Source organism: Buteo buteo, chromosome 2, assembly GCF_964188355.1.
Source record: "Buteo buteo chromosome 2, bButBut1.hap1.1, whole genome shotgun sequence".
NCBI lineage: Eukaryota > Metazoa > Chordata > Aves > Accipitriformes > Accipitridae > Buteo > Buteo buteo.
The window spans coordinates 11997323-12014579 of record NC_134172.1 but is presented as its reverse complement, the minus strand read 5'-3'; the positions used below and the strand labels follow the sequence as shown (position 1 = coordinate 12014579).

At 39.4% G+C, this 17257-nt stretch overlaps 1 protein-coding gene across 6 annotated transcripts in view; it reads left to right on the top strand.

Moving 5' to 3' along the window:
• DIP2C (disco interacting protein 2 homolog C) overlaps positions 1 to 17257 on the top strand; it is a 336977-nt gene that overhangs the window by 253958 nt on the left and 65762 nt on the right. For all 6 annotated transcript variants that reach the window (XM_075045682.1, XM_075045643.1, XM_075045635.1 and 3 more), the window contains 6 exons: positions 76 to 190; positions 5941 to 6080; positions 7671 to 7807; positions 10053 to 10261; positions 11089 to 11203; positions 15729 to 15930. In XM_075045682.1, the coding sequence (XP_074901783.1) occupies positions 76 to 190; positions 5941 to 6080; positions 7671 to 7807; positions 10053 to 10261; positions 11089 to 11203; positions 15729 to 15930 (918 nt within the window). The remainder of the gene's footprint in view (positions 1 to 75; positions 191 to 5940; positions 6081 to 7670; positions 7808 to 10052; positions 10262 to 11088; positions 11204 to 15728; positions 15931 to 17257) is intronic.

Genomic DNA, 17257 nt, shown 5'->3' with positions numbered 1-17257 from the left:
TTGCAGTTTGAATAGCATCACTTCAGAAATCAGATTATTTTTCTCCTCTGAATTTTTTTTTTTTTTTTACCCCAGGGTCTATTTCTTCCTGTGATGCATTTCTCAATGTCTTCCAAAGTAAAGGTCTAAGACAGGAGGTCATTTGTCCCTGCGCTAGTTCACCGGAAGCTCTCACTGTGGCTATTCGAAGGTACTGTGTTACGTCAGTGGAAATAGACCCACTGTAGAATATATGTGGTAATTTGAAAAGCAGTGAAAAATTTATTCCGGTATGAATCTGCATACTTGACTTCTGAATGACATTTTTAGTTTTCATTTTGTTTATGCCAGAGAAGACATACAAGAAAAATTTCTAAAGTAATAATTTAACTTCAGAGTCCTTTATAATATAGTTCCTATTTCTGTAATTTTACCTATTTTAAAATGAAATACACTGAAATGCAAAAGCTAATTCTGTAAAAAGAAGTGGAAAAATGCCACCATAAGCATAAAATTAATTAAAATGTGGGAATTTAAGTGGAATTGCTATCGAGGAAAGTCATTCTTTAAAGTACTCTGTTTAAAGAGAATTATGACATTCTGCAGGGTTTTTTGGCTGACTGGTGCTTTTTAACCATTCATAGACTCTCAGTAATCATGTGGAAATAGCCTTTGAGTCTGGGGGATTTGTGCCTAGAAACAAAATGGATAAATTCTAATAAAACTATTAAACCTTAAGTATGTGAATGTCAGTATGCAGCAGTCACCTGTCATGAGTATTGTAGCACACAGTAAATGGCATAACTGTTGTCTGTTTTGGCAGAGTTTTCCGAAAGTTATACCTTGAACAGTAGGCACTTTGTTTTTGAGTTCAGATTTCGGCAGCCATTTATAATTGTTTCACATGTTAAAACATGCAGTATAAAACTGTAAAGCACTGTAATAGCATTAAGTAAAATACTTCCTGCCACAAAGTTTAAAATACACTGTCCAAGTAAAATTTAACTAGATTTTCAAATAACTTTCCAACGAAACATCACAGGAAGAAAGACATGAAGCCAAGAGTGTGGTTGACTTTCAGCCACCTCGTTATTAACTTAAAACATCTGAAAGCTATCCATTAGGGACTTATCCTGTCCAGATTAGTTTTCTTTCTGTGAACTACAGGATCTCAGAGAGCCCTTCCTTCAGCTCCACCAGCCTGTTCTCAGCATTATACCAAGGCATACATTGTTTTTCCCTTGCACTGAGTTTCCCTGCCAGAGACTGTGCAGACCTTCACTCCCTAGGAATGAGCTCTTGCTTGTAAGTGCAGAGAGGAGGTGGAAGGACAGCAGACGTCGCTTGTGCTGAGCACTGATTAACAGGAGAGGGGTTTCATTTCCTGTGCTAGCCCTGGAAAATCTGCCCCAGATCTGAGGTTATGAAGTGGGAGAACTCATTGCATCTCAACATACAGTGGTTGGCATGCCCTTTCTAGACTTAAACTGTGCTTATAGCCACCTGAAGCACTAGAGATTCATTTTCAAATTAACTAGCATTGAGAGCTTACATAAAAAAATTTATTAGCATATAAAATAGTGGATAATTTAAAAAAAAAGGCATTTTTATCTTCAATGCCTCGCTGTGTAATTACAGAGCAGTTCTTACTACAGTGAATGTTATTGAACACGTATCTCCTTTTTTTGAAATCTGTTTAATGGTAGGATAATACCAGCTGAACTTGGGAGCTTTAGTATTTTTCATTTTATTCAAGCCATCTCCACTGACAGTAAAGTCATTATCATACAAGTTCCAAAGAGTTACAGCTGTAGTATGCATTAAAATGACTCCCTGCAGAGCACAGATCCAGAGAGCTACCTGTTAATGCTCTGACTCTTTCAAAATCTATGGTGTATTTTTACTGATCTTCGTACAAGGAAGAGTAACAAAACCAGTTCTCAGTTGAAATACCCTTATAGTTTAGGAAAAGACAGTAATAGACCAATAGGTACTTTAGCCTTAGAGCTGAATCACGAAGCCTAATATTTAAAGGAACGTGTCATGCGAATAATTCTTTATGGTATTCCCCTTTGGTTTATTGCATATTAGTCTGAACCCACTTGCTTAAGGGAGTGCAAAAGTTTAAGTATAGGTCTGTTCCCATTTAAATTACTGGCAAAAAATAGCGGTAAAATAGATTGTGTCTGTAAATGGTAGTGGTAGCTGTTCTCAAAATGCTCTACAGCTACTCTGTACAAACCAGTCAGCTTTGAAGTAGATGCACGCTGTACCTCTTTCATGGTTAAGGAAACTAAAGGGGTAGGTTTGTCTGGTGGTTTAAGCTAGATTTACTTAGTATATGAAGTAGGTGGAATTATACCTTTGTTTAGTTGCTCCTACCTTAATCAAAGGATTTATTTTTGTCTAGCAAGCAGTCTTACAGAATTCCAAATCCAGTATTAGAAATATTGAATGTGTAAAGAAAATTTAAAATGTTAACTTTAAAATTAATTATAAGTACATTGGAATCGGGTTATTTATTCGAGATAGCTAGCATGGCTTCACCAAGGGCAAGTCCTGCCTGACCCACCTAGTGGCCTTCTGTGATGGGTTGACTATATCAGTGGACAAGGGAAGAGCTACAGATGTCTTCTCTCTGGACTTCTGTAAGGCCTTTGAAATGGTCCCCCACAACATCCTTCTCTCTAAATTGGAGAGATGGATATGATGGGTGGACTGTTCAGTGGATGAGGAATTGGTTGGATGGTTGCATCCAGAGTGTAGTGGTCAACTGCTCAATGTCCAGATGGAGGTTGGTAACAAGTGGTGTCCCTCAGGGGTCTATACTGGGACCGGTACTGTTTAATACCTTCATCAGTGACATAGACAGTGAGATTGACTGCACCCTCGGCAAGTTTGCAAATGACACCAAGCTGAGTGGTGCGGCTGACACACCTGAGGGATGGGATGCCATCCAGAGGGAAGTGGACAAGGTTGAGAATTGGGCCCATGTGAATCTCATGAGGTTCAACAACGCCAAGTGCAAGGTCCTGCACCTGGGTCACGGAACCCCCGATATCAGTACGGGCTGGGGGATGAAGGGACTGAGAGCAGCCCTGTGGAGAAGGACTTGGGGATACTGGTGGATTAAAAGCTGGGCAAGAGCCGGCAATGTGCGCTCGCAGTCCAGAAGGCCAACCGTATCCTGGGCTGCATCAAAAGCAGCATGGCCAGCAGGTCGAGGGAGGTGATTCTGCCTCTCTGCTCTGCTCTGGTGAGACCCCACCTGCAGTTCTGCATCCAGCTCTGGGGTCCTCAGTACAGGAAAGACATAGACCTGTTGGAGCAGGTCCAGAGAAGGGCCACAAAAATGATTAGAGGGCTGGAACACCTCTCCTATGAGGAAAGGCTGAGAGAGTTGGGGTTGTTCATCCTGGAGAAGAGAAGGCTCTGGGGAGACTTTATTGCAGCCTTTCAGTACTTAAAGGGGGCTTATATGACAGATGGGGACAAACTTTTTAGCAGGGCCTGTTGCGATAGGACAAGGGGTAATGGTTTTAAACTGAAAGAGGGTAGATTTAGACTAGATGTAAGGAAGGAATTTTTTACAATGAGGGTGGTGAAACACTGGAACAGGTTGGCCAGAGAAGTTGTGGATGCCCCATCCCTGGCAGTGTTGAAGGCCAGGTTGGATGGGGCTCTGAGCAACCTGATCTAGTTGAAGATGTCCCTGCTTATTGCAGGGGAGGTTGGACTAGATGACCTTTAAAGGTCCCTTCCAACCCAAACTATTCTATGATTCTATGATTTATATCTCGTCTTCTTTCCAAGTGATTTTTCTCTTTCTGTTTGGCAGAGGTATTTGTTTTAGGGATGTTTCTGTGTGGATATCATGGACAAGACAAAATAAGATACCATGTATTACAGAATTGTTGCTGACAAGATGCTTTTTAAGGTGCTGTCAGGTGCTTGGCTCCCCACCTCACTCCTCCATCCTGGACCTCTGACTTTCCTTTTAGTGTCAGATAATTAGTTGCCTGCAAGAGGAGCATGGTTAACTGGTGTCTCATCCAAGGATCAGCCTCAGACTACCAGGATACCAGAAGTTACTCTGAAATAGCAGCTCTGAAGTGCCTGTCGTGTGGACCCCAGTCCTCAGCACGGACTCTTTCCTTCTGCACACCTGCTTCCATTGCACAGCACTTCTGGCTAACATGGGCAAAGCTGCTATCTCAACGCAGGCCACAGCAAGTGTAACTCTATTGACAAGTCCCCCAACATGATCCTAGCAGGCCTCTTGTCTCCAGCTTCATTCACTTCTTGGCACCCCTGTCCTGTACACAGCCAGTGTCTTTCAAAGCTGCACCCACTCTTCTTTTTAGCAGTCTTTGGATGTGATAAGTAATGCAAGAAAATGTATGTGATGAAAGTCTAGATGGCCTCTACTCCTAGAAGGTTGTGAGAAGCTGTGTGTGCCTGCAGGAGACCTTTCTTCTCATGAGCAGCAAAATGTGTGTTTTGGGAAGCGAGGGTGACAGGAAGTTGATCAATAATGTCACTGAAAGTTCCTTTTACATGATGGGAATGTTATTTATCACAGCTTCTTGTTTACTAGCACCATTTGTTATGCTCTAATGCGTTTTCAAGTGTGCCCACATCCTTCTTTGTTGACAGTGTCACTTGAGAAATAGGCCTCGTAAAACCTATTAATTGAAATTTATAGTGCCAATCACTGCAAGGCTTACGTGAGCATGATTGGCTAAGGCCCATCTAGTATTTCAAGCACAGTAGAGGAGAAATGTCATATAAAAGGACATTAGCTGTTAAAAAATAGTTGTGTTATGATGGACTACTTAGGAAAAATGCAGAATCTTGAACTAAATATTGGCTGGTTTATCCGTCTTGAAAATAGCTGGAGTCTGGCTGCTCTACATGGATGCATTATCAGCATCACATTAGCTTCCAGTTTTGCGTTTTAAAATGCAGGACAGTATAAGAATCTTTGCAGAATGAAAAGCCCTGACATATTCTTTTGACTCAATAACTTGCATACGTCAACATTCGTTTGCTCAAGCCACACTCCACATACATATAATTGTATCCACTGATACAGCAGGCGGGTTTATATTGAAACAAGTTGACAGACAGCTTGTGCTGGTGCTGTGGAATTGTACAGCGTGTCAGCAGTGAATCTGAGCAAACTAAGGTGTTACAAAGAGGCTGCATCCATGACATTTTGACCATGACTGATGAAGGTGTAATTTGTTTTAATTTTCATGGGGTAAATTAAAATAGGAAGAATTCAGTTATATTCACTAAAATAAAGATGGTGAAGTCCTTGCAGCTTCCACAGATACTTGGCAGTGAATCTATTATAACCTAATTTCTTCTGTTCAGTAATTTTAAATGCTTAAGTATTGGGAGTGGGAAGTCATGTCTGTGATTTAAACACAGCATACTTGTATTCTAATCTTGGCTTTGATACTAGTGTGCTAGAGTTAGGCTTTTAGTCTGGCAGGTGAGTTGGGTTTCCTAGGTTGCCCCAAAGTAGGTAACATATAGAGAGTTTATCAAGTTATTTCCTATCAGTTCCAAATATTTAGAGTGCAGTTCCGTCCACATCGTCTGCACTGCCTTTCAGTATTTTTAAAACAAGGCAAAAGGCCTTTACTTGGGTAATCAAACAATCTTTATAAATCTATCTAAAAATTAAATACAAGCTCTTTTGGGTAAATGTTAGGTGTTACTTTCATCTCTGCAGCCCCATATATGTGGGTGGCTACTGAGTAGGAGAGTTGACAGACATAATTACTCAGAAAAGACTGAAATACAGGATTGTGTCAGGTTTAGTAGAGGAAAAAAAGAAGGTGAAATTTTAAACTCTCAAATAGAGGTGTATTTGCAGTAGTAGTCCATTAAGAATAAATAAATGCTTACGTCTGCCCAATGGTGTACTGATGTTATAACCCATGGTTGCAGGCCAACAGATGACAGCAATCAGCCACCAGGCAGAGGAGTTCTGTCCATGCATGGTCTCACTTATGGAGTGATTCGAGTGGACTCCGAAGAAAAGCTTTCTGTTCTGACTGTTCAGGATGTTGGCTTAGTGATGCCAGGAGGTAAGGAACTTTCTTTGAAACTTACTATGATTCATCAATTTAATTAGCTGTAGAAAGTCATAGGTGGGCACACTTTGCTGTTAGACAACAAGCTTTGGGATTAGAACATGTGTACTTGAAAACATTTTAGTCCAAAAGCATTACCTTGTAAAACTTCATGGTTTGGAAATCCCAAGATTTCTTCTGTTTACCTCAGTGGCTGTCTTTACTCACGTTAGGATGTGCTTTAAACAACCTGTCACCACATTAGAACATCCGTTCCTTAACTGTGAGATACTGGTGCAGAAAATAAGAAAGTTGGATTCCGATCTCTGCAGGCTATAAATATCCATAAGCCTGTCCCAGATGTGACTTGGTAGTGAAAGTTTTCATAACCTATGCTAAGGATCAACAAAATTGCTATCTGAAGGCTTGCAGAATGTTTTTCCAAAGATCTTGTGCTATCACCCAGTTATTAGTAAAAGGAGGTATGACTGAATAGTTCATGCTGATAAATTCAGACTGAACCAGTGCTTCTAAAGATGAAGAAAAGATTTTTCCTAAGAGAGCTAGATTTTAAATGAGATGTTATAGAGACTAGAAAAGGATAATACGGTAGTTTTTCATGAGAGAATGTCTGTTATGCACCAAAGGAATAAAACATAATGATGCATCTTCTAAAATTTCAGTTGAACAACTTAAAGGAAGATAAGATAGGTTGTTGTCTAACAGTTATCATATAAGATAATATAGATGTGCCATCTTGCACTTCATACTACATCCTGATTGTTTTAATAAAAGTCGATGCTCCTGTTTATCCTCAGAGTGAGAGAAAGGTCATTCAAGATTCTTTACACTTCTGCTTAAAAGATGTGCTGATTCATTTCTGGTCTGCCTTGTCCATCATATCCTCTCTCCAACTGCAAAATCTACACGTGCTGGACTCCAACTCCAGGGATTATAGCTAAAGCAGCATACCTGATTCTTATTCACATGGCTGACACATAAAATAGTGCTTCTTCCTCACACCAGTGCTTTCTAATCCCTCCTGTTTAGCTTCTGCTGTCTCTGCAGTCCTTTAAGACCAGTGAAAGGGTGTCTGAGCTCTGATAAATTCTTAGTAAAACAACCGTACTAGTCTGCTAGAGTATCTTGATCTTCATACGGTGTTACTTACTACTTTGTGAGAAGTGGATTTCCTGGTTGCCTGCCTCCCTGGCAGTATAATTATTACCAAGAACTCCATTAGGGTATTTCATTTTGCACTGACAAATGTGGCAAATCTGGTCTTCAGTATGCAAAACTGGGAACACAATCACATTTCACAGCAATATTACAGATCAACTGAAATTTTAGAGAGCAAGGCAAATTAGTTTTTGTTATCAGTGTGAAGACTGAGTTTACATAAAGATCTTCACATTCTTTGTATAAATATTATTTATAATACAAATAACATTTGATAATGTTGAACACCTTAATGTTTGAGAAACCAATTGTTAGCCATTAGTCTACTGTTTATGTCTACTCCACCATGATGTCTTTCCCACAGCATTTATGTTATTCTGTAGTTCATTTTATAACATTTTTTAAAGTCCTTTGCTCTCCCTTTAGCTATAATGTGTTCAGTGAAGCCAGATGGAATTCCTCAGCTCTGTAAAACAGATGAAATAGGAGAACTTTGTGTATGTGCTATTGCAACGGGTACATCATATTATGGACTCTCGGGCATGACCAAAAATACTTTTGAGGTAAGCTGACCAAAAAATTCTATATAAAATCCTTCCTTTTTGACTTTCTCTATTTTGAGAAAATATTTGACATAAAATATTGATATTAGTAATATCAGAATGGCAGTAATCATCAATGCTTGTGGCTTGGGACCTATACTCTAGCCAGATAATCTGCACTGAAGCCCAATTCATCAAGTGCTATAGTAGATCTTTATGTGGGTTTAGTTTTGGCTCTGAAAAGCTTGTACTTTAATTTTGAAAGAAGATACCAGGGGCTGAAACAATCAGAAGGAAAGCAGGAAGAAAGACAAAGTTCAAAAATGTAATACTGTACAAGTCTATGAGCTAGCTACGTGCAGAATTTGATTGCTGCAAACAGTAGGAAGGCTGCTGGGTATCTTTAAAAAGCAGTTTCTAACATTTCCACAATGCAGCCAGCATTAAAGCCTTGCATTTATACAGAATCCTGACAGATGTAGTCTTCAAGAGGTATCTGAATAGCAAAGATACCTTTTCCTAATTAGTCCCCACCTGCTCTTGTTTGAATTGCCTTAGGGTAAAAGCCTTTTTGCTTTGTGGAATCTGTTTTCCAGTAGGTTTCAGCCCCGGTGCAGACAGCTGTATTGATAGCTCTGTTGTACCTGCTCACTTGTTATCATTAACTTCTGCTGAAGCTGGTATGAAAGGCCAAACAAATCAGAGAAATACTGAAAAAATGTGAGCTGAGATTTTTATTAAGTTCTGATCTTTTTCTATTTTAATATTTCAGAAAAAAAGTTAAGACAAATACATTTACGTTTCCCTTAACAAATGCTCCCATATTACCGTTTTTAATAGACCAAACTTGACTAATATCTGCTGCAAAATGCAGATCTGAATGTTGTAAACACTATACATTAAATAATTAATGTAGTCTAGTGGATACGATTCTCCATCCTGCTCTTGAGGCTAGGAATCCTACTATGCTACTGTGATCTGAAATTTGTTGATAGGTGATTACTGTGCTACAAGTACAATTGGCAATACCCAGTGTGAATGATAATCCCAAATTTGACATATTTCAGGGTAGAAACATACTTACATTCATTTTGTAGTACTTGCTGTAATTGTAAAATCATTCATAATTCATAACTGAGTCTGCAGTTTAGCAGCATATTTAGACTAATTTAGATTTATTCCTAATAGTAAGCAAATAAATTGCCATTGAGTGAGCAGGACCACTCATTTTTAAAGTTAAGCATGTTCTTAGGAGCCCTCTCCAAGTGGACCTCTTTTCTGTTTTACCGTGTAATTCATGGTGCAGGTATTAGAGAGCCAAAGAGCTTTGTGTTCCTGAAATGAATTATGGCTGAGGATGTATAAGCATTAAATCTGTCCAGTAAGAGTCACCCATGGGCATCTGGCAGCAGAATTTGACCTTTGCTTTTTGATGAGCCTTGAAGGACACTATATAGCCATGGTCTTCCACTTGCCATTGTCTTGAATAACTTGCCTTTAGACAATTTCAGTTTAAAGAAGAGACGGCAGGAAGGTGTGGTTGTGTCAGAATGCAGCTCAAAGTAGCTCACGTGCCAGAAGGATAATGCTGTGCTAGTTAGGATAGAAAAAGAGGTAGAAATCTATCCTGTGGAAGTCACCTATGTGTCTGGCGTTCAAACATTTAGAGAGGCTCTGATTAGGGCTGTATTTTCAATTTTAGACATGCTACAGAAGGCATTATTACTGATATTGTGAGGACTTAATTGACCTTAGATAAAAATGTGGTCAGCTGGAAGAGTCATTAATATACGGTACCTTAAAATAGCTTCACTTTGAGCCTGCTTATTTCTCTATACTGTGCTGAAAATGAGCATGAGGTACTGAGAAGAACCTCCTCTGTAATGTTTATGATTTAATCTCTCAGTAACCTGTACATAGCACCTCAAGTTAGCTGCATGCTGCACAGCGGTTCTTTTTATTCAATACTGTTTATGTTGATTTCTGTATTTTTTAAGGTCATAAATGATTTACAGAGCCATGGTTAGGGAAAATGTGTATGGTAAACAGAGTGGGATTGAACTTGCTGGAACTCAGGTACTGAAAATTACACACACTAGTCTAGAAGTTTCCTGACACTCCCTTTGTGGTCGGTGAAGAGTAAAGAGCATCACCAGCGACCTATTTACTTCATTCCAGAAGAGCCATCTGAGAGAGCACGCCTGAAATATTTTGCAGTGTGATCTCTGTGTATAGAATTGAACTCCTGTGTTTCTCTGTCTTACAGGTGTTCCCTATGACCAGTTCTGGTGGCCCTATCACTGAATATCCTTTTATAAGGACCGGACTGCTAGGCTTTATAGGACCAGGTGGACTTGTCTTTGTTATTGGCAAAATGGATGGTTTGATGGTTGTCAGTGGAAGAAGACATAATGCTGATGATATTGTAGCAACAGCACTGGCCGTAGAACCAATGAAATTTGTCTACAGGGGAAGGTTTGATCCTTTCTTTTCTTACATTATGTAGAAATCCTTATTTTACTTAGAGCAGATGTAAGGGGGACAAAATGCTTTCAGAAGGCAGTGCCTAATCTGCACAGTGATTTCCCTCCATTGCTTTTCAGATTGCTAGAACCAGGAGACAGCAGAGGGAAGACTAAGACAGTGTTGAGGCAGAATTTAGATACCAAGGTCCAAAACTGTGATTGCTAAAATTTCCAGTTGAACAGCTGGTTAATTCTGAAGATGTTGACTCAACAGGATCCTTTCTGTTTGAGTTGAGCATTTCCAATATGCCTAACACTGAAGTTCTTGAACATGATAGCATTTCCTTAGCAGTTCCTTGTGTGACCTTCCTAATGTGCTGAAACTGAGCAGGAGACATCTAAAACTTCTGAAGACCCTAATGCTGTAACATGCGCTCACACTTGATCACATGACAGACCTCTCACAAAATTATGTTGCAATTACTTTCTTCTAACGTGGAGCCAAAGAAGGTGCTTATGCTGGCTGTTATACAACAGCTTAACAGCAACCTTGGTGTGACCCAAATTTAGTGCTTTTCTTCCCAAGAAGGTTCACTTTTCCAACCCTGCTGTGACTTTATGCCTGTATTTACATGTTTCTAGAACAAAGTCCCCTACTACTCCTCCAGAAGTTATCCAAAACTGTTCTTGTTGCTTTTTCCCCATAAATAACATACTAATTGATGTACCAGTTGTCAGTAATAAATAACAAAATCATAGTTCTGGAGGATTAACTTAGAAGATGGTTTTTTTCATCTGTCCTGGCACTAAATACTCTTCTCTCCTTCTCTTCTATAGAATAGCAGTGTTTTCAGTGAGCGTGCTGCATGATGAAAGGATAGTTATTGTTGCTGAGCAAAGGCCAGATTCGACAGAGGAAGACAGTTTTCAATGGATGAGTAGAGTTCTCCAGGTAACGCTCTTATGTATGTTTGGAAGCTATTTTTTTCCTGCTTTATATTCTTTTTATTGATCTTTCAGGCCCCCAAGGTAACTGACATTTGTCTTTGAGTAATTCTAAGTCTACTTTCAGTTGCACTTGCACCTAATGAGCACAATATTAGATTCTTCTGAGTGACAGTTCCTATCTGGGCTGCACATACCCACAGAGTGATCCTTTTCCTAATCAAAATGCTATAAGAAAACAGGGATGAATTGAAGTAATAGCAAGGAGAGAGTAGTGTATGGTTTATAAGGATATAGTCATTCATTACTTCAGAAGGGTAATGAATGAATGTATTATATACTCTTACTGTCAAAAGCTACCGAAGTCTCTTACTAAACAGTTATTGGCACTGAGAATGGGGTTGACCTCATCAAAAGTAGATATATGTATCTGAGCTAGATCTCCAGATATTTTTTTTTTATCAGTGGGAGAGAATTATGTGTTTGAAGGGCACCATGTTGATAGCTAAAATAAACTGAATGAAACACAACCTAAAAATGCCAATTTCTCTCCACTGAGATGAAGTGATTGATTAGCTCAGATCGTGGTATCTGCAGTGAGGTTATCTGCATAGAGGACATCTATTGCAAGGAATCCCATTCCAGCTGTCTGGAGGATCATGTAAGGCACATACCACTGTGATGAAACCCTCCTTGGTGGTGTCATTCAAAAGTTTGACCAGAAGACAGAAGCTACTGAATACTAAAAAGTTTTGATCTTAGCTTTACATATAGCAGTCCAAGTTAAGGCAATATCATTACCATACTCAAAGTTTTTTCGACTCTAATGTCCACACACAAAAAATCAGATACTTTAGAGAGCAGTCATCTTCCATCTCCTTCATCTCCATGGTTCAGCCAATTCTCACTCAACAGAAACAGGTTTAATGGAGATGTAGTCAAATTAAGTCTGTCTGTTGCTACCTTGTGAAATGGTCTCAGCTCTGTCTACAGGTGGTCGCGTGTTACTTCCACTTCCCTTTCCTACCTTCCTTTCTGTCCTTCCTAAAGCACTCTTCTCAGGTAAATATATTGCAAACATCTTTTTTTACTTTACCCAAGAGCCAAAGAAAAAGATCCCACACAATTCAGAGAAGATGTTATTATTCGTTATTGCTTTGTACTGAATAAGAAAGGGAATCTGTCTACTGTATCCTTGAAGAAACTGAACAAAAAAAGCTTTCATCCATCTCAAGACAGGTATATCTGCTCTCTTGATTTAAAAGATAGCTACATTTCGTACAGCTAGAGGCATCTCATATTCACAGTAGGTCTAAATTATTACTGAGAAAAGCTAGAACCTCTAGCTTGTCTGTCACACAGAAATCCATTGAAGCACCTAGTAGCATCTAGGGCAGCTACTGTAGAAGGAAAGGCTTTTGGATTGCCCATGCTTCAATAATTTTTATCAAGTAGCAAGCGCCTAAAGAAAAGGTTGAAACTCTGGACTTACACTTCTCCTGTTTTGTCAGCTGAGCACTTTTGTGACTTCTACAGAAATCATGTCTTACACCATCATAGCCAGTAGAATTCAGTACTGAACACTGTGGGAGTCATGCGTCAAGTTACCCGTGCCAAAAGTCAGTCCTGTTATTCCGAGTATGATCAAGTCACAGCAGTGTCTGAGAATGGTAGGCCATATATCAATGTACACATGTGTGTGGCTGCTTTCATTACCTGTGTGTGAAGTCTGCAACTCTGGCATGCGTCACTACGTGAACAAGAAGTTTCTGTTCACATAGTTCCACTTCAGCTGAGAGGGGAGGTGGAGAACAGAAACCAGGAACATGTGGGATGCTTTGTGCCTCCTTCCCAATCAGAGTTTTAATGACAGATGTCAGAAAGTGGTAACCAGTTGTACCTGAATCACCTGCTAGTGATGAGCAAAGTAACGATGTCACACTTGTGTCATGACTTTCAATGGCGTCCATGATAGCAAACTCTACCAAATTGCTACTCATTTCTGAGGGTATTTGTGAGACTCATCCGACACCCTGTGTGTGCTGCCCTGTGCCAGCCCTGCCCTACACTGCCTGCTTTTGCTGTGCCTTGCTGTGTCTCTGCATCTCTTCCCTCGAGTTGAGCTGCATCAATTTGCAGAACTTCCTTCCAGTGGGTTGCACATATTGTGAGTCTCCCTGGCCCTTCCTGCTCCTCAGCAGAGGGCTGAAGGATGGTAGAGCTGCTGTACGTACGGGACTATGTTGGACTGCATCTATGGGTTTTAGCAGAGGCATGGTTGGGAGGGAGTGGTCAGGCTGGGTATAGAGTCTCTTGAGAGTCCTGGAGGAGGAGGGTATTTTAGTGATAGTGTGAGTGAAGATCCCAGGTCACCCAGCAGTTCAGTCAGGTGGATCCTAGATATTCATTCATCTCCCAGGCTGCTGCAAACTGATCTGACGCTTCAGGCAGGGTTGTGGTTCCTGTACCTGGCAGACTGGATGTTAGTTTTACCAGTGCCAGCATGCTGGCAGGACTTGACGGGACTAGGCAAAGCTAGGACATCTACTACAGAACTAGATAGTGTCTGCCCAAAGAATTTTGTCAGAATGAGATGTTTTCTTAGCTTGAATAACATAACAGTCTGGACTCTGTGCAAGTTCTGGTATCTGTAATCCATTTTCTCAATGAAACAGAGGGATAAAGATTTCAGATACTCTGTTTACTTCTGACTGGACAGAGTAAATTCAAAAACCAAGCCTTCTCATCAAGAGGTATAAATGCCAGCAGTATTAAAACTGACTGGTACTCTTCTCTCTCAAAATTTTAAGGGTCAGTTCATCAGTGCTCATCCTTGTGAAACAAACTCATTCCCTGCTTCAGAAATGTGCCAAACTCAAAAGTGTGAAAGGTGAAAATTTTGAATGAACCATGACATTTTATCACAGCAGGCATTGTACTGCAGAGGTAGCTGTCAAATGAGACAGTTAGGAAGTCACTGGGGAATCATTGTGTGTAACACCCCTCATCCCATCCCAGCTGGGTATTGGTTTCCATTCACCAACTCTAGGAGCCACACTGGTTTACATTTGAATGAGTGGTTACTTGCCCTGTAATGGTTTTCCTTCAAGGTGATGTTAGGTGAGGATCCCATGTTTTATCACTGCTTTTCAGAACCTACAAATAACATTATGATTAGGAGGTTATGATGGGTTCTGCCAGAAACATGAGACATTGTGTGTTGGCTGTCATATATATCTCACTATTGCTGATATTTCAGGGAAGGTTTCTGTAGACAAGCAGCAAGGTCTTCCAATACTACTATGAGATCTACCACTACTAGAACTGCAATGTTTGTAAAACGAATAACTGCTATTATTCGTTGCAATCAAATCGATAAAAAATGAAGCAAACAGAAGCCAAAAGCAAAGCATTACTTCAAGTCTCTGTAGAAGTAATCAGTAATTTATTGGTCTACACTTAAGTACATAACTATAAATGATTATTTGATTCTCAGAATATAGATTGTATCTTCAAGGCAACAGATGTATGCATTCACTTTTCTCAAGGTTAAAAATTAAAATGCAAGTTAAGTAAATTATATTTTTGAACATTTAACTACTCATTAGAGATGCTGTCTGTAATTTGTTTCTCAGTCTGCATGGACGTCTGAAGTTATTTTTCTGACTCACTGCAATTTTTGTTACCAATGTAAGGAAAGTAACTAGTTCAAATGTGTATGGAATTAAAATCTAAGTGCATGGATATTCATGTTTACCTAAATAAATTACATAGATACTGTACGTTATAGGCATCTTGAAAGTGATGCAGTTTACTTCACTTGTCAGGCAATGAACATTGTTACTATAAGATTCAAAGATGCTTATTTTTCAGGTTTTCATTCAACAGATTTTTTTTCAAGTGGATAGTTTTGTAGTTTTCCCTTATATTGTTGTCATTTCCCATTCCTGCCTGACAATCTTTTACATCATAATAAGGGAGTGAAACAGGTACTATCTTAGAAAAAATGTAAAAATTCATAAGCTACATGCTTCAGGAGGCATATGGTGATATATGTGCAACCTTTGAAATTCTTCTTTGCTCTGCAAGATGGACTGGATGTTACGTTGATAGGAATCCTTCGAACTTTAATTCTGAGAAGGGCACAGGTTAAAATCAGTTTCACATGGGCTGCTATGTGAAATAATGGCAATAATAATAAATGGCAATAATAATAAATCTCCAGAGTACGTGCTACTAACGTGTGCCTAAGAGCGGTGCCTAGGTAGCATTTCTTAATAGATTTCTGTGTATTTATCACCCGGTTTTTGTTTGCTTTTTTATCTTCTGGAATGAATGTAATAACATCAGTGTTACATTTCCGTCCACCTGTTCCCGCTGAAAAGAACCTCCTTATCACTGACATTGCTAAAGTGTGTTTCCATTGCCAGTTAATTATTAGGGTTGGTTTATGCGGTAATTCAGAATAAAGTATGCTTATTAGAATGATGAAAAATTAGCCTTTCATTAAAATCTACTTCCTGGTTTTTTAGGCTATTGACAGTATTCATCAAGTGGGAGTCTACTGCTTAGCACTCGTACCAGCAAACACACTTCCCAAGACACCTCTGGGAGGAATACATCTGTCAGAAACCAAACAGCTTTTCTTGGAAGGATCGCTGCATCCTTGTAATGTGCTGATGTGTCCCCACACATGCGTAACAAACCTGCCTAAACCAAGGCAAAAACAACCAGGTAAGATGAGTGAAGGCAAAGGGACCATGACTTAATGCTGTGTGTTCATGGTACTGTATAGAGCAAAATCAAGTAACTGTTAATGCAGGTGAGAATCAGCTCAATCAGCTGTTCCTGTTAAATATTCCAGGTGTGTTAAAGACATCATTAGTTTTGGCAGAAGGTAGAAGTACCTTCACAAAGAGTGCAAGGAAAAATGCTCCAAAAACCGAAGTTCAGTAAAGATGAAGATATTTTTATCACTTTACAAGACCCTGCTGAGACCACACCTGGAGTTCTTTGTAAATTTCTAGACAGTTATGTTTAAAGAGGATGGACTGAGACCAAAACAGAGAAAGATAAAATCTTGACTTATTTGAAGGCTGTTTGTGAAGAGGAAGTAGAGAGGAAGAGGAGTGTTGACACTAAATAACAGTGTTGGAAGAAGAGTAAATACTTAAAAACTGGTCATGAATAAATTAAACCCCAGAATGAGAATAGAGGTTTTTACCTGAGTAGGGAGGTTCTGGATTATTCTTACAGCAGGTATATTTGAGGGAAAACCCTAACTAGTTTTAAGCTGGTTCTTCAGAAGTTCTGCCACACTTTATGAAGAATATTGGATGAAAAGGTACAGCAAGACACTGACTCAAGAGACCGAGAGGGCCCTTGTAGCCTGAGTCGTCCAGTCTCTGGTTACTCATGCCCAATGAACAAGCAAATTTTAGCAAATTTTTGACTTTGAATCCAATTGCAGATTTTAGTACTCAGATTAATTTCAAGGATTTCTGGATCTGTAGGCTCAGGCTTAAGACCTGAATTCAGCTTTGTTAGACTAAGTGTTAGTTACTTTCCGCTTTGAAAACGAGCTTGGAATATGAAGTGTTCTTATGCTCTGGATCTCAAATATGGGGACTATCCATCATGAATTCAGTGCAAGTTTGCCAAAACTGTCAGCTTATTTCTTTATTTAAAATCTTTGGACAAACGTTTTAGAAATCAAAACCATAATCTCAGTTTGCAGATACTGGGAATGTCAGAGGTTAACAGTGACTTCCACTTACTTAACAAAAGTAATGAAGCCTTTAACTGCAGTGCTCACTTCAGTATTTCCTTGTTACTGCTTTGCATATTAATCACTGAATTGGGATCAGTGCAGTGGAGGTACTTACAGATAGTTTATGTATATACTATTTGGCACTATGGTAAAAGCAATGCCCGGAATGCAGAAACCAAACTGGTAGCATCATATTCTCCCATTTTGCGTAGTTGTGACATACCCAGAGGATATTGCTTTCATCTTTTTAAAGCAGAGTGGTCTGTAGATGTTGTTTGTTGTACATTATCT